General features: G+C 45.1%; 1 protein-coding gene across 1 annotated transcript in view; it reads right to left on the bottom strand.

Annotated features, from left to right (window-relative positions):
• Rhoj (ras homolog family member J) overlaps positions 1-16,766 on the bottom strand; it is an 85,212-nt gene extending 68,446 nt beyond the window's left edge. The window contains exon 1 of the mRNA XM_032907945.1: positions 16,136-16,766. Within this exon, the coding sequence (XP_032763836.1) occupies positions 16,136-16,313 (178 nt within the window). The 5' untranslated portion in view covers positions 16,314-16,766. The remainder of the gene's footprint in view (positions 1-16,135) is intronic.
• Between the last annotated feature and the right edge of the window lie 7,734 nt (positions 16,767-24,500).

The raw sequence follows: 24,500 nt of genomic DNA, 5'->3' as shown, positions 1-24,500 counted from the left end.
CAACTCACAACCACGGCTAATGCTCAGGAGGATAAGTGGCTGCCTAGGCACAGTGATGCTGTGGCGCAGTGGCCTAATTCTTAGCCGCAGATGGACAGCTTTAGTCTCCCCCTCCAAAGCTTAGGGATCATTGCCAAAGAGGGCGTGGAAAGAAAAAGAGTCAGGGGATGAGGAAAAGTATTGTATAACAGTTTCCTACAGAGAAGCCCTGTGAGTAGATAGTAAACAACTCAAAATAGCTTCAGGAAGTCCCTGAAACTGACTAGAGTAATTAGATCCATGCCTCCAACTTCCCGCCTTCACCAGAGTAAGCAATAAAGACTGATAACAGTCATTTTCAGACATGCTAAGCTGAGACCTGACCAGCTGCATGAAAGAAACAGAAACCAGGCAAGTTGCCTGGGAGAGGCTTGGAATCACTTTGAAAAACACTGTCCTATCTCTTGAGCTGTCTGCAGACTGCAGTGCAGGCTTCAAGTTTCCAGCTTTTATGGCCTGTCTCTAGAGGGTGGGCTCTGGTGATGTAGCTATCTTTGAGTCATTTCTGCTCCTGTAAACAATTCCGGTAAATCTCATTGGTTCACCAAGTTGGAGTGTGGTGGTATCTGTACTTTGGTCTGTCCTGGGATCCTATCTAAGGTATGTCACATCTCCCCAGGAAAAGTCTTGACACACAACATACCTGGGTAAAGAGTGAATTTATGAAACTGGAATTCCACTTGGAGTGAATGTTAAAATTGCTGAGCAGGATAACTACCCTTAAAAAGATGATAAGGTACAGATGTAGGGATGTAGTATCTGCAAGGCACATTTGTGATCTGCCAATACTCTGCGCTTGGATCTGTCTTGTTACTTTTTCTGTTGCCCCAAGCAAAAGAACTTAAGGGAGAAAGTGTTGACTTTAGTTCACAGTTTGAGAGTGCAACCCATCATGGTAGGGAAGTCACTGAGGTAGGAGCTTGGAGCAGCTGGTCACATTGTACACACACTCAGGAAGCAAGAGTGACAAACGCGAGGCTCCAGCTTTCTTTCCCCCTTTTGATTTATTTCAGGAACCTGGCTTGTGCAGTCACAGTGAATGTGGGCCTTCCTACCTTAATTAATCCTTCCCAGGCTTGTTCAGAGACTCTCCTCCTAAGTGATTTTAGAGCCTGTCAAATAGACAATCGCAGTCTATGTACACTGTATACCGAATCCTAGTCAGATCAGAGTACCTGATGAAGTGACAGAGCAATCAGGTTTGAGATGCGTGGTGACCAGAGCAACCAAGCCATCTTTAACACCAGCCTAGAACACTGTTATCAGGTAGTCATTCCAGTATGTCTTGTATGGCTGCTTGAGTTGCTGGGGAAACTCACAATTACATTCATTTTAAGATCCGAATAAATCTTGTCTTTTGCTAAGCCTTAACATGACCTTACAGTGTGGATAAATTTGGGGCTAATTGTGTTGATATTTGTTAGGCTGTTGGGGAAAAGACACCGCTCTCATCCTGATGACTGCAGCTCTCTGATTTGTTAACCTGAGTGATCAATCTGAGTGACAAGGGGTGGAAGTAAATGACAGGTGTAATCTGAAAGATTATTTGGGGGGCTGTGGAGAGGTTTAGCACTGTCCTTCCAGAGTACCTGGGTTTGATTGCCAGCACAACTGTATATAATTCTAGCTTCAGGAGGTCTGATGCCTGCTTTGCCTTTTGTTTGCACTAGGTATGCATGTGGTGCATAGACATACATCCAAGCAAAACACCCATACGTATGATGATGATGATGGTGGTGGTGGTGGTGATGATGATAGTGATAGTGGTGGTGGTGATGGTGGTGGTGATGATGGTGATAGTGGTGTTGGTGGTGATGGTGAGAGTGATGATGGTGATGGTGGTGGTGGTGATAGTGTTGTTGTTGGTGGTGGTGATGGTGATGGTGATGGTGATGGTGATGATGGTGATGGTGGTGGGGATGATTTGGTCCAGGCTTATCCATCTTGTTAGAGCTGTACCTAACCACGCTGACAAGATTCCTACTCCTGCTAAAAATGTTGCATAGCTATTCTTTGAGGTTGTGTCTCTGAAGTGCATATTGTTACGATTGATCTGAAGTAAATTTGTGAGATACTTCTCATCAGAAAAGGGGGAAAGAATAGGTCAGGTATGAGCGGGACTGAAAAAACTGGCTATTTTATGATAACAAGGATGAGATTGTCCCAGTCATCAAGTACAGGAAGAACTGTTAGGCTGAGGGTGGTAATGAGGTGTTTCTCAACTGTCGTTGACCTCCAGAGAGGAAATAACTCTGATCTGCAGCCTGATGCGACTTATCAAAAAGAAGGAGTCTGGTGTCAGCACTCCGAAGGGACAGACAGTAGAATAATGGTGTGGGGCTCCTGGAGCAAAGGTCAAGCATGACACCCGGCAAGCTAGCACCCACTCTCTTTAGAAGAGTCAAACATGTTTACCCTTTTAAAGCCTTAAGCCTCTTATTTACCAATTTGAACTGTTGCAAATATCACATGGAATTCATTTTGTTGGAGCAAAGAAGCATTTAGGATTCTTAAAGTGAGCTGATCCAATATGAGCAGAGGGAGAGAGCATGAGGAGAGAGCGCAGCCTCTTTTCTCTTCGCAACTCTTGCTTTGACAAGTGCAGATTGCTTGCCCCGTGGTTTGAGTAGATGAGAGGCCCTGGCTCCATCTCCTGCCTTGCAAGCACAGGGGCTGGAAACTGTTACACTTTTACCAAATGAGGAGCTGCATTTTCTAAGCCTGGTTCACAGTTCTCAGGAGGCTTACCCATGCTGCAGCTTAAGGAGAAAATTGCTTCTTATGTTTCTTCTTAATTAGCCTCCTGGTTTGAAAAAGTTATACGCCACATTGTTTAACAAGCCCAGTTGCCTTTCCACCCACCCCTTTAGGATATAGTATCAGAAGAACAGAGGTGAAAACCAAGCCTTCACACAGCCTGGAAAGCCATCTCATGCCTAGGTAAAGCACTCAGAATTCCCAAGTTTGAAGTCTGACCGGAACAAACCATTTTCCATCCCCTCGCGCCCCCATCCCTAGAAAACTTTTTTTTAAAAGCTATTCTTTTTGTGTTCAGGATAGTTAGGGTATATCCTCTCAGGGTGTGCAGTGATAGGATAAGGTCAATATAGAAGACTATTTTGACTGATCACACAGGGTGGTACATCGAGTGAAGTGTATGGGTTAGGTTAGGATGTCGCTCACTAAGATTCACCTTCATTCCCAGGCTCTGGGAATATAAGAACAAACAGAGCAGAAAGAAGCCAGCCTCCTGTAGGTCTGTCTTCTACAACAAGAGGCTGGTGATAGAAAAGAGGAAAAAATGATATAAAAGCCCAGGGGTAAACAGACGGATTAATACAACCAATCGGGGTGCTGTGCCTTGTTGAGAAGGTAGAGATCTGAATCCTAATTCTGCCATTCCCTAGCCACATGATGTGGGACGAATGATTTCTCTTTGAGCCTCAGTTTTTTTTTTTTTTTTTTTTTTTTTTTTTTTTTTTTTTTTTTGGTTCTTTTTTTTTTCCGGAGCTGGGGACCGAACCCAGGGCCTTGCACTTCCTAGGGTAAGCGCCTACCACTGAGCTAAATCCCAGCCCTGAGAGCCTCAGTTTTCTTGCCCACAGACTAAGGACCCCTACTGCCTAAGCTATAACCTTCAGACATGACAGCAAAGGCAATGCCGGGTTTGACCCCAGGAAATACTTTACAATTCAATATTGCCAAATTGTTATTTCATTCCTGAACTGTGGCGGTAAGTGTCTGTTTCATCCATGGAGTGTTCTGCTTGGGTCAGGACTGTGTTCTCTAGCCATAAGATCGTCCTTTGAGGATTGAGTCACTTGTGGAGGATTGAGCAGGGGTTAGGCTGATTGCCTCAGCAGGATTGTCTGTCAACTGGGCTGTCCTGATAAGGACAGGGAGTTCCAGTAAGAGAACTCCTGCCCTCCCACAATTTACACACGTTCTCTTTCCAATTCTGTCTTCTTCAGAGGACATCTGGACTCAGAGAAATAGTTCCGGAGGAGGTTTTCCACCCTGCTATCCCCCAAATGTTAGGTCAAAGCATGAAGCAGGACAGCGGGGTTTGCAGCTGGGAAACAGGTGTTTGCTCTTTCACAATCACAGGGCTGCATGGATGGGGAACAACAAGAATCCCTTCCAAGATGGAGCTGCATCCGAACCACCCCCGGACCCGGGCACTTTCCCTTACTTCTTCCCATGGGAGTTGTTCACTAACTCCCCTCAGTGACCCCCAAAGGCCTCAGAGTCCCCCTACTTATTTGGTCTATGGGGAGCAGCCTCAGGGAAAAGAATACATGGTTGGGCAGTTTGTGGATTGCACCCAAGCGCCAGGTTTCCCAGCAGCTGGCACATGGCTATGCTCCAGTTGTTTGAGTTCTGACCCCTACCAGTCTCTGCTCCCACTCTCAGAGCCTTCTCTACCTCGTTTTTTACAAGGCATTTCCCAGCATTTCTGTGATCGTCCTCGCCCCCTGCCCCTCAAGGTCTCTGTTTGTCTCAACCTTGGATACAATTCTCTTTCTTGAGGTCACAATTTCAGAGTTTTCTAGCTGTTCCCAAGAAGCTCTAAAGGCCCCCTACCCTTCACACAATCTGATAGAAACTCCCAGGTCAGGACATTGTATGTGTATTTACTTGTAAATTGCTTTATTGACTGATGGTTGATTATAACATTGTTACTTCTGACTTGAATTGTAGGCATCTTCATTGGTATAAAGAAAGGTTTACTGAACTTGAGGAATTGCGTAAGCTTGAGGAGCGAGGCTGCTGCTGAAGGACAGGCCTGGCGTGCAAGCATGAGGACTGAGTTCGGATGCCCGGAACCACGGGCACAGTGGCACGTGTCTGTAACTTTTAGCCCTGGGAGGGCCAGAGACAGGCAGAGATCCCTGGAGCCAGTCTAGCCCATTGATGAGCTGCAGTTTCTGTGAGAAACTCTTAACATAAGGTAAAAAGTGACTGGGGAAGATATCTATATCAACCTTTGGCCTTTTTATACATGGGTACACATGCACACACACACACACACACACACACTCACACACACACACTCACACACTCACACACCCACATACGCATTCATACACATACATACACTTGCACACACACTCACACACACTCATACACACACTCACTTATACACACACTCACACACACACTCACACACTTACATACACTCACACACTCACACATACAGAGAGAGAGAGAGAGAGAGAGAGAGAGAGAGAGAGAGAGAGGAGAACTTAATTTTTTTTAAAAATAGAAATTTAGAGAAACACGTTAATGACCTTAAAGAGGTAAAAAGATTCGTTTTCAATTTAAAAAGAATGTTGGGCTGTAGGATGCCTCTGCCCCATGAGGTCAAGTCTGATGGCCTGGGTCTGATCCCTGGGATCCTCAGGTGGAAGGAGAGAACTGACTCCCAAAAGTTGTCTTCTCACCTTCACATGAACACTCTGCCCCATGTGGGCCTCAATGAATAGGTATATTAAAAAAAATCTGACCATAGACAAGGTCTTTACCAATCCTACAACAGATAGAGGCCTTATATCCAAAATATACAAAGAACTCAAAAGTTAGACCATGAGGGAGACAAATAACCCTATTAAAAATGGGGTTCAGAGCTAAACAAAGAATTCACAGCTGAGGAATGCCGAATGGCTGAGAAACACCCTAAAGAAATGTTCAACATCTTTAGTCATCAGGGAAATGCAAATCAAAACAACCCTGAGATTTCACCTCACACCAGTGAGAATGGCTAAGATCAAAAACTCAGGTGACAGCAAATGCTGGCGAGGATGTGGAGAAAGAGGAACACTCCTCCATTGTTGGTGGGGTTGCAGACTGGTACAACCATTCTGGAAATCAGTCTGAGGTTTCTCAGAAAATTGGACATTGAACTGCCTGAGGATCCAGCTATACCTCTCTTGGGCATATACCCAAAAGATGCCCCAACATATAAAAAAGACACGTGCTCCACTATGTTCATCGCAGCCTTATTTATAATAGCCAGAAGCTGGAAAGAACCCAGATGCCCTTCAACAGAGGAATGGATACAGAAAATGTGGTACATCTACACAATGGAATATTACTCAGCTATCAAAACAACCAGTTTATGAAATTCAGAGGCAAATGGTTGGAACTGGAAAATATCATTCTGGAGTGAGCTAACCCAATCACAGAAAGACATACATGGTATGCACTCACTGATAAGTGGCTATTAGCCCAAATGCTTGAATTACCCTAGTTGCTAGAACAAATGAAACTCAAGACGGATGATCAAAATGTGAAGGCTTCACCCTTCTTTAAAAGGGGAACAAGAATACCCTTGGCAGGGAAGAGAGAGGCAAAGATTAAAACAGAGACTGAAGGAACACCCATTCAGAGCCTGCCCCACATGTGGCCCATACATATAGAGCCACCCAATTAGACAAAATGGATGAAGCAAAGAAGTGCAGACCGACAGGAGCCGGATGTAGATCGATCCTGAGAGACACAGCCAGAATACAGCAAATACAGAGGCGAATGCCAGCAGCAAACCACTGAACTGAGAACGGGACCCCCGTTGAAGGAATCAGAGAATGAACTGGAAGAGCTTGAAGGGGCTTGAGACCCCATATGTACAACAATGCCAAGCAACCAGAGCTTCCAGGGACTAAGCCACTACCTAAAGACTATACATGGACTGACCCTGGACTCTGACCTCATAGGTAGCAATGAATATCCTAGTAAGAGCACCAGTGGAAGGGAAGCCCTGGGTCCTGCTAGGCCGGACCCCCGAGTGAACTATATGGTTGGGGGGGGGGCGTCAAGGGGGGGAGGAGGGGGAGGGGAACACCCATAAAAAGGGGGGGGGGGGGGGACTAGGGCAATGTTTGCCCGGAAACCGGGAAAGGGAATAACATTCGAAATGTAAAAAAGAAATACTCAAGTTAATAAAAAAAAAAAAGCGGAAAGATCAAAAAAAAAAATCTGAGCAGCAGATGTTCATGGAACTTTTACTAAATCAGATTTTTCTCTAAACCATAGATAAAATCCCATGTCACCTCCTGGCTAAGCTACATTCCATGGCCCCAGAAGCTATTGCTCATCTGACAGCAAGAGAAGCACACGAATAAAGCATACTTAATGGGTATGTCTAGTGAAGACACTTTGGTCCTAGCATGAGGACTGGCTCAGGAACTTACCAGAAGCCTTGGTATTTAACATGTTCGTGCTTAGAATAAAAGCAACGGAGCATTCCAGGTACACAGTCAAGAAGTCAGCTGAGAAATGTTGCAGGCTGCCTCTCCCAACCCCGTACAAGAAAGTTATATCTTACAAGGTTAAGTTTAGATGTGGGCCGTGATGAACCATGAAGAAGAACGTTTAGGCAAGTCCAGGTCAGGGAAGTTAAGAATGATAGTCACTGGTTCTCTTAGCCATTCCTATGAGGGTCCTCCCAAGAACTTTCCTCACAGCTGATGCTGGAAATTCTTTATGCTTTTTACTAGGTTCCATTATTCTATTACTGTCTCCCACCTCCTCTGTCTGAAAAGGGGTTTGAATATTTTGGACACTCTAGTTCTGTTCCACCATGGCATATAGATTAGAGAACTGGATATTACTGTTCTATGAAGAATCACATTTAAGTTGAGGGCTATGGATTACCTTGAGGCTGGACCCTGGCATAGTGGTGTACCACAGGGCGGGCCATTTGGAGAAAAGGTTAAGTTTGTTTTACGTATGAGGAAATGTGTGTAAAAATATTCAGTGGCTGGAGAGAAGCAGAGGTTGCTCATTTCTTTGTTCTTGGGATATAGGTGGGGCTTTTCTTAGCCTCCCTTAGACTGAGGGGCAGTACATGACTAATTATCTTCCATGGAGAATGATAGGAAATGATGTCTGTCACTTCTGGGGTGTGTCTCTAAAGATTTAGGCTGCTCCATACTCTTCCTTATTGAGTTGGTTGATGTCAATGATTATGGGATCCTAGAGGACATCAAGGTCACAGAATAGAAGCATCTTGAGTCCTTAAGTAATCACATTGAAGAAAGCATCTCTATTGACTTGAACGCTGGACCAGGAACGTAAGAGTGTCAAGGGACGGATACCCTGCCGCATGTCAACACTGGTGTCTGTTTGTTATGGCAGGCTAGCATATCACACTTTAACAGTGGCTTTTGGTTAGTATCACAAACCTACCCATTGATTAATACTGCTTACTGTTCCTTGGTCTCCCCTTACTCCCTTATATGCAACTTTAACCTTAGAAAAATATTTAAATTTTATTATAAGCAAAACCGAGAAAACGATAGTATCTCATGGGATGATTGTGAAGCGGCAATGAATTAATGTCTGAAGATACTTTGAATATGCCTGGATCACGGCACTGGCCATTTTAGAATATGGCTCTTATTGTGTGGCCATATATCCATCCCAGTGTTCTCTCAGATTACTGTTAGTGCTTCCACTCTCCTGGGGAGACATAAATGACATTGACCGTGTGACTGAGAATGAATGCCATGACTGCATGGTGAACCAGGACCAAGCCTAAGTGACCATACATGAACCACATCCTTGTCTTTTGTCAAGTCTGGGTGCAGATAAGAAGTTGGTGGACTTCAGAGTGGGAGGATCTTCTGTGACTTGGAGTTGGACCATATTGAATCAATGGTGGGATCTACCCTGACTGTGTTATTCTTAGAGAAGTGTTTGGTCTCTGCTAAGAGGTACCATGGATGTGAATGTGGGAAAGTAAATCTGTAGGCCAGGTGAGGGTCTGTCTCTTTGCAGAGAGATTCGGAGCTCCACAATCTGGGACTTGTGCTCAAGACTGACACACAAGCCAGGCTCTCTGGTTTTTGCTCCCATCCTCCTGAAGGATTTTACGTTTGCTTCCCACCTTCACTATGCCTTTGTGGAAGAAGGTGCGCATACTCAGAAACAGGGCATCAATGGCTGGACCACTATAGCCATTGCTATAGACCCCTCAAGAAGGTGGAGAGATGAATGAATGAATGATGCTGTAGAAGCTACCACAGGGAGTTTACCTGGAACTCAGCTTCCGTGGACAGTGGTGTGATCAGACTTGTGGGGCATTTCCTGACCTGCACAGTAAGGGGAGCCTGGTTGTGTAGGACCAGAGCCAGCTGATAGAAAGCCTGTCCACCTAGGGCTGGCTTGGCTGCTGTCCTTGGAGGTTTGCTGGCAAAGACTGGTATGTAGGGCCATCATGGATGACAGATGAAGTTTGCGACCCCAGAGCGGGTGGTTCTAATGTTACCCTGGCCACAAATTCAAGTTTCTCTTTTTATTTCATTTATTATTTTTTTTCTTGCTTGCTCCTAAGAAGAATAGTTCACAAGTTGCTGGCTTGGCAACACAGTTTGGTTTTCCGAGTGTAACGTCCATTCCAGCTACCTCTGAGAGAGCTGGTTGCCTGTCTCAGTGTGGACTGAGGGAAGATATACACAGGTGATTTCTGTCATTGAGCCTTAGGTAGGGTAGCCCAGAGTGCAGAAGAAAGCATCACATGTGTATCACACGTGACAGATGTGTATCACATTCTTGACACAGGGCTATTGGGAATGGAGTTTTGGATTTCTGAAGGCTGGTCATTGTATTAGGAGGGACCAGATGACCAATTCTCCCATTCTCGTCTCTCCTGTCATAATTACCATGTATACTTCTATCTGAGACTTAGAACCTGGTGGTTTATAGGCGCAGTGGCACAAGTGCCTGCAATGTGTCTTGCCCCTCTTCCTGTGACACAAAAATAAAAAAAATTGAAAAAAAAAATCCAGCCACTCTCTGATCTCTGCTCTCTTCCCTGGTCTGTTGGAAAGCCTGCATGGCTTTGTACTGTCCCCAGAATGGCTTACCAGCCCTTGATGGTCTGCCCATAACCCAGCAAATAGGAAGTAGTCATTTGTTTGGACCAGCCTTCCTAGCTGGGTTATAAGGCTCCTGAAAGCAGGGACCACATCCAGCTGGGTTTGTACCCCATGAGCAAGGCTTAGCTGGATGCTGGAGAAGTTGGTGCACTTCTGTCGAATGACCTGGGCTCGCCTCTGCAGCTTGAGGCTGCTGTGAGCGGTTTCAATCCTAGGTGGGGTTTTTCTGGCAGTGGAGAACTGGTGAGAGGACCCATGTACCCATGACTTAATAAGAGGAGTGTCCTAAGGAACCAGTAAGTCATTTGGGGTGAAATCAAAGATGTATTTGATTTTTGCACTGTTGGTTGGCACAGGGATTTCTAACGCCATTGGGGCGACAGGAGCATGTTTTGGTATCCACAGTGACCTCTTCTTTCTTTACCTGAGGTTATGCTGATGAAGGGACTTGCGTCAGGTCCCCTAGAGAGCTGTAGGAGGGGGCTGGTCACTAGAAGAACTAACAACAGGATAGAAGGGCTGTGCTGAAGCGAGGAAATAATATTCTTTCGTATAATTAATTTAATCTGTTTATAAAAAAAAGTTCCCAGATTTATTTCATAGCCGCGTGAAAGTTGCTTTAGGTTTGTTTTCTGTCCACGAAACGAGCCCATTCTTTCTTTAGCGAACCTATTAAATGAATTTTATAAAGAGTGAAAGGGATATTCCAGAATAGATTTTCCTACAGGGCAGAACTATGTTACAAGTCTATGTTTTATTTTCATAGTGTCTGGATCACACTTAGTGACAGGCAAGTGCTCCTACCATGGCGCGCTCTCTCCGGGCCCTATGTAAACTCTCTGTAGGCCTAACCCTCTGCGTTTACTCAGTTTATTGTTTCTCTCACCTCTGTGGGTTTGCTCTCACTTCCACACACTGGTCCAGCTGTTATGGGTGCCTCTGAGTCCACCTCGGGCCAACTGCCATTCAGTTTGGTGGAAAAAAGTTAGAACCAGACTTCAGTTCTCTGTGAAAACAACTTCCTTTTATATCTCATGCGGCTGACAGAGCAACTGGATTTTCCTCTTTTCCATGAATTGTGTTAACTTCCTGCATAGGCAGCCTGGGTGTGCAAACACTGGCTTAAAGTGGCTTCCCAAACAGAATGACTTCTGATGACAGAGCCCTAGCTGGGACGAGTGTTAGGGAGAGAGCCTGCGGACGGGATGCATTTCAGTACAGAGAGTGATGCAAACGGTGAAGTGGAGGTCTGTGGAGACGTGCTTCAACTGGAGATGGCTTAGTTTACACGGACAGGTACCTCGGTGTAGAAACCACATACACTGCCTGACAGCGTACAATCCAACCAAACTCAGATGGAAGTTTTATTCTGATGCCCTATGAAAGGTTAATGGATATTTTATCAGTAAGGGGTTGGTCACAAGACTGAAGAACAGGAAGATATGTTCTTGTTGTGTGCTCAACTCAACAGCCCAGAGGCTGCTAGGGGATTTTAAGGAACCCTTGGAGGGCCCTAGGAAGCAGTGCCAACAGAACCTCATAACAAACACCATCTACTCTTTCTTCCTTTATCCTGATGCTCCTGCTCTGAAGCCCTAACCCTCAGTGGAACTTGGGTTAATTTTGAACATGCTCTGTTTATACGAAGTACAACTATTTGAGTAGGTTACACCAAATGCAGTCTAGCTTTGAGTGTAACGCAGACGGAGGGAATCAGGTGACATTCTACACTGTAGAGGGACACTATTCGATAGTTGTCACAATGTCCACTGAGGTCAAGACAATTATTCCTGTGTTCTAACTACAGTAGAAGAAATGATTGGACAGAATATAGAACAAAAACAAAAAACCTTACAAGATGGACTATACCTAGCCAATAGTTTCATATGTTCATTCTTAAAGAAACATATCACAACAGCATTGTCAAAGTTTTATTTATTTTTTTTTCTGACGACTGGGATCAAGTACAAGATCTGGTGCTAAGGCTTGAGCCTGTGTGGCGAGGCTTCCCCTATAGAACTGTGCCTGTGGCAATATTCACCACAGCTTTAATGGACTAGAGATGGCTCGAATGCTGGAGAGAACAAGATGGCGAGTGCTTAGAATCAGTTTACTCAGTGAGTATCTACTGAGAGTCTAGTATGTTCCCAGCTCTGCCTTGAGAAGCTGAAGGTAGCAAATAAACACACAATGTCATGTGAACACACAATGTCATGTAAACACACAATGTCATGTAGTGTTAAATATGGCCAAGAAAGGATAGCAGAATAAGAGGTCAGACTCTGTCTCTGTCTCTGCCTCTCTCTCTCTCTCTCTCTCTCTCTCTTGTGTGTGTGTGTGTGTGTGTGTGTGTGTGTGTGTGTGTGTAATTTGGAAGCATACAGGCACAGACACATGGATTAAATTATGTGGCCCATTAATACTATGTCAGATCTGGGCAGGGAGTGTCAGGCCAGAATAAGAGTGAATGCCAAGTATTTAGGGAGTCTTCCATGAGAACTAGCAAGATGGCTACTGAGGTTACAGTAGAAATACCAAGAACAGTGTTAGAGGATGAGAGGAGAGAAAACAAAGACAAAATCATGGAGCACCTTGTGTACTGTGGCAAAGGAGACATGTGTATTTGGAAGGAAAGGGTCGGGGAGCTGGGATTGTGGATGGTTCTGTGCCAGCTGGGGAGAGACTCACAGGGGGCAGGTTTAGAGGCGGGGAGTTGGGAGGCCACCGTGCTAGTGTGGATGAGAGAAGATGGTGGTGTGGATAGGGTCACGACCAGTGGCATTGTGAATGCTGAGCTCATGTGTATGAACAAGGGACAGTAACTGATGGTTTGAATGGAGAGGGAAGAGGAGGGATCAAAGCGAGCATGGGTCATTGGTGACCCTGGTGTTTATTCTCAGTCACTTGACAGAAGAAGCCAGCCGTGATCTTACATGGAGAAGCAGGGAGGTGGAAGAGCAGATGGGACACTTGAAGAAGCATTGGCTGGAGATCCTATTAGATACATAAATGGATGTGTGCAGTTATATAGATGAGCGTTCTGAGGCTGTGAGGGCCGGATATAACTATGAAATTGGCAGTATATCAATGGTATCTTAAGCTGTGAAGGTAGATATTAACACCCAGGTTCCAAGGCTCACGAGAGAATCGAACCAAGGGACCGACCCCTGAACTGTTCCCACTCCATCCCTGGGAGACGGGGGAGGCACAGAGGAGACGGAGAGCATTACCAGGGTGTGGAACAGTAAAGGGAGGGAGTGTTCCAGAAACTAAGCTAAGGATGCGTTTTAAGGAGAGTCACGAGCCATCAAAGTGTCTCTGGGGCAAGATGCCAGTGAGATGTGGCAAGAGATGGCCTTCCTTTAAGGAGTCTCAGCACAAAGAGGGGTTGGGGTGGGAGTAAGGAAGCCCATAAACCAAGACAGGGTGGAGCTGTGCCTAGAGATGTAAACACATTTCTGGAGATGACGACACAGATCAAGGACCCTCCTCAGAAAGTTCAGGAACACCTATAGAGTTGGTATACCGGTCTACTTTTGGATTCTGGTAGTTTGGAAGGATAGGTAAATTAGGAGTAATACAACTTCAACTTTTCTTTTTACAGTTTTTTCCCTGCCATTACTTATGTTTTTATTTTTACCTCTTAAATTAATATCCCGTTACTATTGTAGCCGGGGCCATCGGTTCTCAGCTCCATGATGGCTATTTTTCATAAGGACAATAATAATTAATTTTATCCTGCCCTGTATTTTCATGACAGGATACTCCCCGCACTCCCCAGTTGTAGTTCTTCTCTTTTAGTAAGAGTTTAATTTGATTTAATCACTGCGTGCAATTGTATAGACCTTGATGTAATGTGTTCCCACATCTGACATTGCATGTCAGGCTCTAAGAACTTTACACATATGAATTCATTTCACTTTTAAAAACAATTCCAATTTTTTTTTACTTTTCTTGCTTTTACCTTTCAGAACTGAGGCGCGGCGAGGTTGAGTAACTTTCTCAAGGCCACAGAGTAAATGACAGAGACAGATTATGTGGAATGGCTGTACTTAGTCCTACTCTGTCACATACTCTCTTGGGATGGACCGTCATTAGTGAACCCTCTTCAGGACATAGGCTGCCTTTGACTTCAACTTCGGTTTTCAAAAGACGCGGCAGCTGTGCTTCCTGTCGTTATAGCAGAGTGGGTCAGTAGGACCCAGGGAAGGGAAAACTGGGTCCAGATGTGAAAGGGGGCGTTTGGTTATTTTAGAGTTGCTCTGCTCCCCGATGGCCGCCCACGGGCTGATGCTTGGCCAGTACGAGTATGAGCAGGGCGGAGTCCTTGGGATGGAAACCAGCACTTCATGAGTCTCCAGTGCGAATGTGGCTCATGCCTTCCCCCTTTACCCCACGGATAACGCATGAGATAGCATGTATGAAAGACATACACAGAATAAACAGAAGTCACCATGTTCAGGAGTGTCTACTGTGTTCGAGGAACTGCTTGCTCTGTGTTTCGGGCTGTGATTTCTTGGAAGCCAAAATAATACAGTTTAGTTCCTGAGAGACTCAAGTATTAAGCCTTCTTTGAGAGGTTTTGGTGCTCAAACACCAGCCTGTGTGCACACGATTGGGACATAAAGTAGCTCACTGCCAGCAAAGTGCAGCTGGTTTGACCTCTAATTTTTTTTTTCCATCATAGGCTAACTTTATTTCCAAAGATGGTTTTGTCTTTCTTCCCAACACCACTGCAATCGGCTCACGCAAAGGATGGGTATCTGGAGACATAGTTTCCCAGGCACTAAAAGCCTTTCCTTTCAGTGGGTTTTCAGTTCTGTCTTGAAAGTTCCTGAAATAAAGTACTTGCCACGTTTCTGTCTAGCATGAAGAAGACACAGGAGAGATAACCTCTGCTATGGTGTTTTCAGGACCGGAATTAGAGTCCCTTTCTTCAAGCTCGGGGTCCTACACTTTACAAAAACTTCCCCCCTCAAGATAAACCTGTTTTTGTCTACGTTCCGTTCTCATTAAAAACTCACTATATTTTCAGAAAAGCTCAGGCTTTCAAATTTGTTGGTAATTTCTACAAACGGAAAGAACCTACTAAGGAAAGGACCCATTTCCCAGCCATGAATCCCTCCCCTGCCAGCTGTATACCAAGGCTGCAAATATGTCCACTTAAAAGGAAGGGAAGACGGGGGCAGCGGGTAGCCCTCCGGAGTCTGACAATCGCTGCTTCCTATGGAGGGAGGATTTCACATAGCCATAGAGCAGAGCTTCAGTCCAGCTTCCTGTGAGCCTCTTCCTTTAGGCTGGTCCTGACCACAAGCCAAGGTGGAGAGAGGAATTTTCCTCTCACCAGAACCCAGATCTCTGATAATTCACTGGCAATCAAAGTGTTCAAAAACGTTATGAAACTGAGGCTACAGTGAGCACAAGGCACCGCATCAGTTCACACAGGGGAAGCTAATGGGTCACAGCTAAGGAGCGACGCTGACTGACACCTCCCCAAACGTTCAAACGCTCAAATACTAAAAGTCCCACCGGAGAATTAAGTTGTGTACAGTATCGGGACGATCATGGTTTAAAATAGTAGATATTTCAAGTTGTCTTTTCAGGACATACTTGAAAACGATTTAATTGCATTTGATTTTTTACTTTTAAAAACATGGTAGCCTTTTACTGAATTTCCCCCTCAGTATTTAAAAGCTTGGGACACTTTTCTTCTTATCTACCATTCCAGACGAGTGAAAGTACAAAAATTAAGCCCCAAGTAATCCAGAAAAAAAGAAGGTTTTGTTGGCTGGTTTTATTAGCCTCTTGGTCATGACTACCACGTAGGAGCAGAAAAAGTTTAGAGAGTCGAACACTTTTCCTGTGACTAGTGGTGCTTTAAAAAAAAATGGATTATTTTGCGATTACACTACACTTCAAAAAAATGATCATCGTGAAAAGTTGAGGAAAGTTTAGGCAAAAATGTTGAGAGAAATTTCTGGCCCTGAGGTTTGGAGGGTATTTTCCCAGAATTACACCTTTGCTTCAAGAGGGGAAGCATGTAAATTGATGGACTGGATCTCCGCAGGAGATCTCCACACCACTCTTCACTGAGTAACCTGGTACCTGCCAGGCCCACATCAGTCTCTGATGTGGCTAAAGCCAGGTCCCTCTGAACTCACGCTGTGCCTGGAGCCCTGCCGCTCAGCCAGATGGAGTTGGTCCCCACACTTTCCTACCTGCGTAGTGGTCAAACACAGTGGGCACGTATTCCTCCGGGAAGGCGTCGTTGGCGTAGCTCATGAGCAGGCAAGTCTTCCCCACCGCGCCGTCTCCGACCACCACGCACTTCAGGATCCTGTTTTCATCGCGCCCACCGCAGCCGCAGCTGCTGTCAGTCCCCTCTCTGCAGCTCATGTTGGTGGCTCCCGCAGCAGCTGCTGGGGCTTCTGTCGTGCATGGAGCGGTGGCACCGACCCCGGGCTGGAGCTCAGGCGGCCTGACTGTGGCTGGCCCGGCTCTCCCAGGCACAGCCCAGACACACGCGAGCCCCGCCGCTCACCATGCTGCAGAGAAAGGCCACGCACTCTTGGGAGGAGGGAATGCAAAAGGTCCGTTCCTTTCTCCCAATCCCAACGGAGAAGAGGAGTTGGAGTAGAGCTGGAGTTGAGGAACTCTCCTTCCACAGACTTCCTGGGACTTCCTGGCAGTCTAGAAATCTCAGCAGTCCGTGAGAGCGCACTCTACCCTCCCCATCCCCAGCCTGGCTGATGACACGGTGGGATTTGGATAACTCCTGCCCGGGTTTCCACCACACAGCTAATATGGAGGAGAGAAGGGCTTTTACATGGAGTTTCCCCCCACCTCGCTTCCTCCAGCTTGCCGAGTGTCAGGAAATCGTGGGTTTCCTGCTGCATTCCATATTAGGATCAGTGGGCCGGGGAAGGCGGCAACAATGGGGCTCTGTGCGTGTGTTTGGACTTCTGGGGAACCAGGCCAGGACACGGAGAGGGAAAACACTAGGGGTCCTGCAGCCAGCTTAAGCTGTCAGACTTCCTGCTTTATCCCCTGCTAGCCAGGCTGCTGGCTTGTGGCTGGGAAGAAGCCAAAGAAGAAAGGATGGAACCCGGGGAGTACTGTCTGCCGCGGAAGCCCGCGAGGGGACCGACTTGAGGGCTGGAGGGAGTTGAGAGAACCACATAGGGATTGCAGGCTAACATATGACGTCATCCCTCCCTCCCTGACTCACCAGTTCAAAGCAAATTGAAAACCCACAGCCCCCCCCTTTACTTAAACGGGAAACTCAGGCAGTTCTTTTCCGCAACAAGGAAGGAAATCTTCCAGAGTCACGCGGTTTCGAAGGGGGGAAACTGTGCAGGTTGGAGGTTTTATTCCTTGTGACCAACTTTAAAGTCTGCGTTTGAGCACAATGCTCAACTATACATTTCAACAACCCCCCCCTCCGCCCAAACATCCCCTATAGTTTTTTGTAAACACAGAAGAAATCAGGAGAGAGAGAGAGAGAGATTGACTTGGTTAGAGTCTGAGCCTCTAATGCTGTGTATGCTTTGAGGCTTCCCTTTTTCTTTGAATCATCTCCCCCTGGGTCAGCTTGGCTCTCCGCAATGACACAGGAGCATAACAGCTAGTTAGTTTGTTCGGTGCCTCAGAATAAAGCCAGTTTGATTAATAGACTTGGCCTTGGAAATGTGACTCTGCACATGATTTTAACAAACTGGTCAAAGTAAAAGAACTTTGCTTTTCTATGAGATTTTGAAGATTGCAGATTATCTAAGGGCTTTGAGCAGTTTCACTATGGCCAGGATGGGGAAAAGTCAGCTTTAGTCAATGACCATTAATAGCCTATGTACCCACAACTCATGTGCATGCTATCAAATAACAGAGCCCAAATTTCTTCTGTTTTGAATAGAGTAGCACTTGCCATGATGCTTAGTGCCCAACATGCCTTTTCTGTGAAAGAATAACATTCAATTCGGTATAGAGTGTGTCAGGGACATTGTGTTACCATAACAAAGTTCAGAATTTGAAATAACTTCCTTCCTTCCTTCCTTCTTTCCTTCCTTCCTTCCTTCCTTCTTTTCTTTCCTTCCTTCCTTCTTTTCTTCCTCCTCCTTCTCTTCCTCCTCCTTCTCCTCCTTCTCCTTAATCCTTCTCACCCTTCTCCCTCCTTCCCCCTCCCCTTCTCCTCCTCTTCCTTGTGTATCTTGTATACAACATTGTTCTTTTTATTCAGGGCTGTTCCAGATTGAACTGTCATGCACACCATGACTGATCAACATGGCAGGTGATGAAACGAACAAGGAGAAAAGCTCTGACTCTACGTTTTCTTTAGGAAGTGACCCTCTGTGCACACTCACTGATCAGAACAAGTTACATGCTCATATGGGCTCAACAGAAGGGTCAGAAGTATCATCCTACCCACACGCTGAACAGCCTGAATGACAGACAGGGATTGATTTTTTGGCTGTACTTGGAATGTGAATGGTTCATATGAGGCCATGGCGTGAAGCATGAAGGCCCCCACGGCTGCCTGTAGTGGATGCAATCTTATTTCCAGTTAGTCTTTCTGGGGAACCCAGGGTATGTAGAACAAAAGTGTGATTTAGAAACTTCTGTTGTACTTCTGCATAAAAGACTTCGAGGATGAAGAAGTAGTCAAACAAACCCCTGCAGGTTAAAAGGTGATTGATTGTCAGGAAGTGAACAGGATCACCCAAGCACAATGTGACGATAGGCGGTTGGCAGAGCTGTGAGCAGGGTCTTCCTTGACCTTCAGGCTGAGATTGGTCGAGTCTGCATCTGCACACTATAGATATTGAGCCTACATAGAGGCTTTAGGTAGGGGTTGGTATTTCTGTGTGTTACCTAAATCTTGCACCACGAGACACAGACAGTTAAGTCCATTCTCATGGTCGTGCAGACTCTGTACTAAGACCTTTACGACAATTCAAGAAGCTAGGTCTATGTCTCTTCACCTGCAGAATGGTACTTCTGCCCGGTGGGGAGACGTGTGCAAATGGCTTATAGTTCTGGAATGTTGGTTGTACTTCTCACAATAAAGCTGTTTTATCGCCATTTAATAAAAATGTAATAATTATAGAAAAAAGTTTTGATCATTCTCCTAAACATAACAAAAGGATAAAATTTTAATTTTTTAGACTTACTGTTAAGTGGATCACATTGCCTATGAAAATATATATTTTTTTAATATTAAAACCTTTAGACAACAATACTGGCATGAAAGCTGGGTGAGGTTGGGCACTCCTTTAAGTCCAGCACTTAAGGGGTGAATCTGTGAGTTCAAGGAAAAGTTGGTCTATAACCTGACTACATTCAAGCCAGTCAGGGTTATATAGTCAGACCCTGTCTTAAACATAATGAGACTTTAAAACAACAACAGCAATGAAAAACAACAACAACAACAACAAAAACAACAATTACAACCATAGCATGAACCTGAATCTTAAAAATTTAGTGTTGTTCTTACAGGTCCAGGAAACTGTAGAGCTGTGTATGGTTGGCTAGGTAGAATGACGGAGAACGCCTTCCATTCTAAACATGTGTCTTTCTGAGTTTGGACGTGGTATGGAGACTGCTGTCTAACACGCTCTTAGGCAGACGTTTGGGTCTTGAGCCATGCAGATGATTGACTGGTGGTTACATAGCCATTAATTATTTGGTTTACCTCACCGCTAAGTTTATCCAAACTTAACAGCACATGGTGAAATCTTGTTGGGTGATATTTTTTGCTTTTTCCAAGAGACCTTAATTTCCTGGCTCACTCCCGTTCTCTGTGCTTTGGTTTTACAGGAATTGCTGCAAATGCCAGCTCAAACTCACTCTCTCTCTCTCTCTCTCTCTCTCTCTCTCTCTCTCACACACACACACACACACACACACACTCTTACATGCATCACATAAACTCATACATACACACTGCCAAACGAACTCACACACACTCTCTTTTTTTTCTTTTTTTTCCGGAGCTGGGGACCAAACCCAGGGCCTTGCGCTTGCTAGGCAAGCGCTCTACCGCTGAGCTAAATCCCCAACCCCCACACTCTTTCTCATACACTTTCTCACACACACTCACACTCATACACTCTCTTTCACACATACTCTCTCATGTGCACACACACTTTTTCACACACATTCATGCACTCATGCACACACTCACACATGCGCCTCTCTCTCTCTTAAACATACACATTCTCATACACAAACTCACTCAAAAAACACTCTCTTATACATGCACACACACACACATTCTCTCATACATATATACACTTTCTCACACACTCTCTCACATGCACTCACAAACACACACTTTCACAAATGCTTGTGAACATACACACATTCATATCTTGCATAAATTCAGACTCATCTGACTAAGTCCAGTTTTCCCGTGACTTTAGTAGAAGGAAGAACCTTGACTTCTTTCAGTGTTTTCCCTCCAGACGTTGCACAGGGAAGTAGCATAACTGGGTCAGATCTTCTTATTCCGGGATAGTCTTCTGTGGTAGAGTGTTTTGATTCCAGGCTTAGAAATGTGCAATGTGCCATGATTCTGGTGATTCGAGGGCACCTAAAGCCACTAACCACCTGCATTCCATAGAAAGTCCTCTCAGAGGCTAACCAGTCTCTAGCAGTGGTGGGTACGATGTGAACTGGAATGACAACACTCCGTAGTTCTAAGGCTTCTGACCCAAATATCCTCAAGATTGGCTAGGCTGCTAACACTGAACAGAGTGTTCTAGCTTGGACTGGAACTGCCCCTTCCCAAGGGGGATGAGTCATCTCCATCTGGGATGCTCATGTGTCTGTGTTCCACATCTTTTGAGTTCCTGCACTCGGCTTCCAGTTATCGCTGGTGTCGTACGCCATGCCATGGCATATCTTATCAGCCACAGTTTCTTGGATATGATTTTTTTAAATTCCATAAATGGATTTTTTTCTATCTTGAGGACTTTTCTTTTTTTCTTCTAATCTCATAATTTTGAGAGAACTTCAGTTAATTGTAAATGAGGGGTGGGTGCGACTACTATCTGTTTAAGGAAAGATGAGACCTGTTGGGTTAGGGGGCATTCAAGTTTCCTCTCTCCAGAAGATCAGGTGACAAGCCTACAATCCCAGCCCTTGAGAGGCTGAGGGAGGAAGATCAAAACTTTAAGGCTGCCTTGGGCTACATCATGAGACCATGTCTAAAACAAACAAACAACCTCCCCCAAACAAACAAACAAACAAACACACCCCAAAAGCAGAGAAACCATCCCACCAAATCAACAACAAGAACAAGAACAAGAACAAGAACAAGAACAACAACAACGCCTCAAAACAACCAAAACAACCAAAACAAACAAAACAAACTAACACCATAGGCTGAAGAGAGGGCTCTATGGGAAACGTCTTGATGCATGCAAACCAGAATTCAGATCTCCAGTATTCATGTAAAGGCAAGGTGGGCATGGTGGGTCATCTGCAACCCCAGTGCTCAGTAGGCAAGACGAGGAGTCTCTGAGTAAGCTGGCTAATTAGACTAGTCAAAATAGCAAAGTCTGGGTTCAAGAAAGAGACCCTACCTCAATGGATAAGATGGAGAGGGATCAAGGTAGCCCCTTAATGTCAACCTCTGGCCTGCACACTCATGCACATGTGTGTGTGCCCACACATAGGAACATGCATCTGCACATGCAATCGTGAACACATGAGCAAAACAAACTGACAAAGACAATCTAAAATGGAAAAATTAATCTATAATCTGAGGAATCGAAGGATCGATAGCTGGAGAAATAGGCTGCGCTGTGTCCAGAGAATCATTTGAATAGTCCTGACCAGACTAAACACAAAGTGATATGGTCCTGTGTGCCCACAGGTTACCAGCCCTCAACCTGTGGGACACTAATTGCAGGAGAAATGGATTCTACTGAACAGAGTCAGGTACTTGCACAGACTGTCTCAAGTTCATCCGCACCCAGAGTTTACCATCATCAGAAAGTGTCATGAGGATGCTGGAGATAAACTCTTACTGAAGGCAACATCGTTTCAGTTTGTGTGTGATAAAAGGATATGAATTTTCTAAACCTGAGTTTATAATGGGAAGATAAGCCGCCCACTAAATGGTTTGGGTCTCATACATTTCACTCATACTCTTGGTGCCAATTTGTCTTCCCGTGTCACTGTGTCACTAAGAGGATGGTTCTTCAAAACTGTCTCCATCTCTAAGCATCCAAGGCTGATTCTAGTCACAAAAATCTCAAATGGGAGCTCAATTACAGTTTTGAAGGCAGAGCCTTCCCCCCCCCCATCTTCATTAACTTGGGTATTTCTTATTTACATTTCAAATGTTATTCCCTTTCGGTTTCCAGGCCAACATCCCTAACCCCTCCCCTTCCCTTCCATATGGGTGTTCCCCCTCCCCATCCTCCCCCCATTACCGCCCTTCCCCCAAAAATCCAGTTCACTGGGGGTTCAGTCTTGGCAGGACCAAGGGCTTCCCCTTCCACTGGTGCTCTTACTAGGCTATTCAATGTTACCTATGAGGTTGGAGCCCAGGGTCAGTCCATGTATAGTCTTTGGGTAGTGGCTTAGTCCCTGGAAGCTCTGGTTGCTTGGCATTGTTGTTCATATGGGGTCTCGAGCCTCTTCAAGCTCTTTCAGTCCTTTCTCTGATTCCTTCAATGGGGGTCCTGTTCTCAGTTCAGTGGTTTGCTGCTGGCATTTGCCTATGTATTTGCTGTATTCTGGCTGTGTCTCTCAGGAGAGATCTACATCCGGTTCCTGTCAGCCTGCACTTCTTATCTAGTTTGGTGGCTGTATATGTATGGGCCACATGTGGGGCAGGCTCTGAATGGGCGTTCCTTCTGCCTCTGTTCTAAACTTTGCCTCCCTATACCCTCCTAAGGGTATTCTTGTTCCCCTTTTAGAGAAGGAGTGAAGCATTTGCATTTTGGTCATCCTTCTTGAGTTTCATGTGTTCTGTGCATCTAGGGTAATTCGAGCATTTGGGCTAAAATCCACTTATCAATGAGTGCATACCATGTGTGTTTTTCTGTGATTGGGTTACCTCAGTCAGGATGATATTTTCCAGTTCCATCCATTTGGAAGGCAGAGTCTTTGTGGTAATATGTGGCCCCCTCTATAGGTGACTGAACATTTATACCTTTAAATTTTTAATAATGTCCCCCAACTCTTTTTAAAATTCAGTCTCATTGAAGATGAAAGGGACTTTCATAATGGTCAAATTCAACTCCTCAAACAATAAATCAATTTTAAAAATAGCTCATGGGTCGTGTCTTTTTCCTGAATACTCTTGTTTTTTGTGCAAAACAGGCACAGCTATGCTTTACTATATTTTAGTGTGTGAGTATGTTTATATCCATGTATGGAGTATGCACACATGTGTGTACATGTGTATATGTTCAAGACCACAAATGGAGAACAGAAGAGGATGTTGGCTGTCCTGTTCCAGTACTCTCTGTCTTATTCCCTTGACACAGGGCCTCTCACTGAACGTGGAGTTAGGCTGGAAACTAGAAAGCCCTAGTGTTCCCCTATCTCTGTGCCCCATAGCCTTAGAGGTCCAGATGCATGGCAACACCTTGCTTTTAAACAGGTGCTGGCGATCCCAACTTTCCACCAAGATGTCCTCTTCCTTCTGTTTAAAGTATCCAGTGGGAGCAGATCCCACTCTCCACTCAGTGAGATTCAAGCCTGTTCTTGTTGCTGCAGTCCCCAGGTGCTCTTTTCCCATGGACGTCTCTCACTAAGGATCACATAAGCTTTGATCCTTATGACATAGGCATCTTTGTTGTCACCAGGAGGGAAGAGCTTGCTTGATGCTGACAATGACGATAATTTAAGGAGCTCATGTTTAAAGTCAGGTAGTCCCTTCTCCAAACCTAGGAGGTAAAAATGATCATTAGCCTCGTTTTTATGGTTGGAAACTTGTGGCGAAGTCAGGTAATGAGGTTATTGTAAACGGTCAGTCTAGGAGGCAGTGACTTAGGGGATTCTCCATCTTGTAGCTGTCTGTGAAGCTTGTGATTTGTTTCCAGACACTGAAGAAACACAGCTGAGAGTCAGAGAGAAGTCCACCACTGATCTCGCCATTTCTAGCACACTCTCTAGTTCCCATCATGAAGGGGCAACACAGTCCGTTTGATTTCAGTTGACTTGGGATGGATCTCCATTATCCACACTTGAGAGTGTCTTCCCTCCCAGGAACATACATGTGCAGGAATGGGAAGTTCTGTGTTTTTGCACGTTGAGGCCCTTCCTATAGTGACAACTTACTGAGCAAGTCTGTGCTTGTTGAACCACTCTGGGAATGTGAAGGGGCATCCCAGGTACCTGGAGGTAGGCATTGGAGCCAATTTTCTCTTCAAAGCCACTTTTCTGTAGTTACTGGGTTAAGGCCTATATCTGACCACTGGTGTGGAATTCTGAGAGATTCTTGATAAATGTGACTTCCCCATCAAATAAAACCATTAATAATAGAACACTGTCGTGAATACATTAAAAAAATCAAAGTCATAAAATTGGACCCAATCTAGGGTAAGTTAAAAAGATATTGACTTCATCAAT

The sequence above is a fragment of the Rattus rattus genome, chromosome 7 (genome assembly GCF_011064425.1).
Source record: "Rattus rattus isolate New Zealand chromosome 7, Rrattus_CSIRO_v1, whole genome shotgun sequence".
NCBI lineage: Eukaryota > Metazoa > Chordata > Mammalia > Rodentia > Muridae > Rattus > Rattus rattus.
The sequence above is the reverse complement of the archived record's forward strand: the minus strand, read 5'-3'. Positions and strand labels throughout refer to the sequence as shown.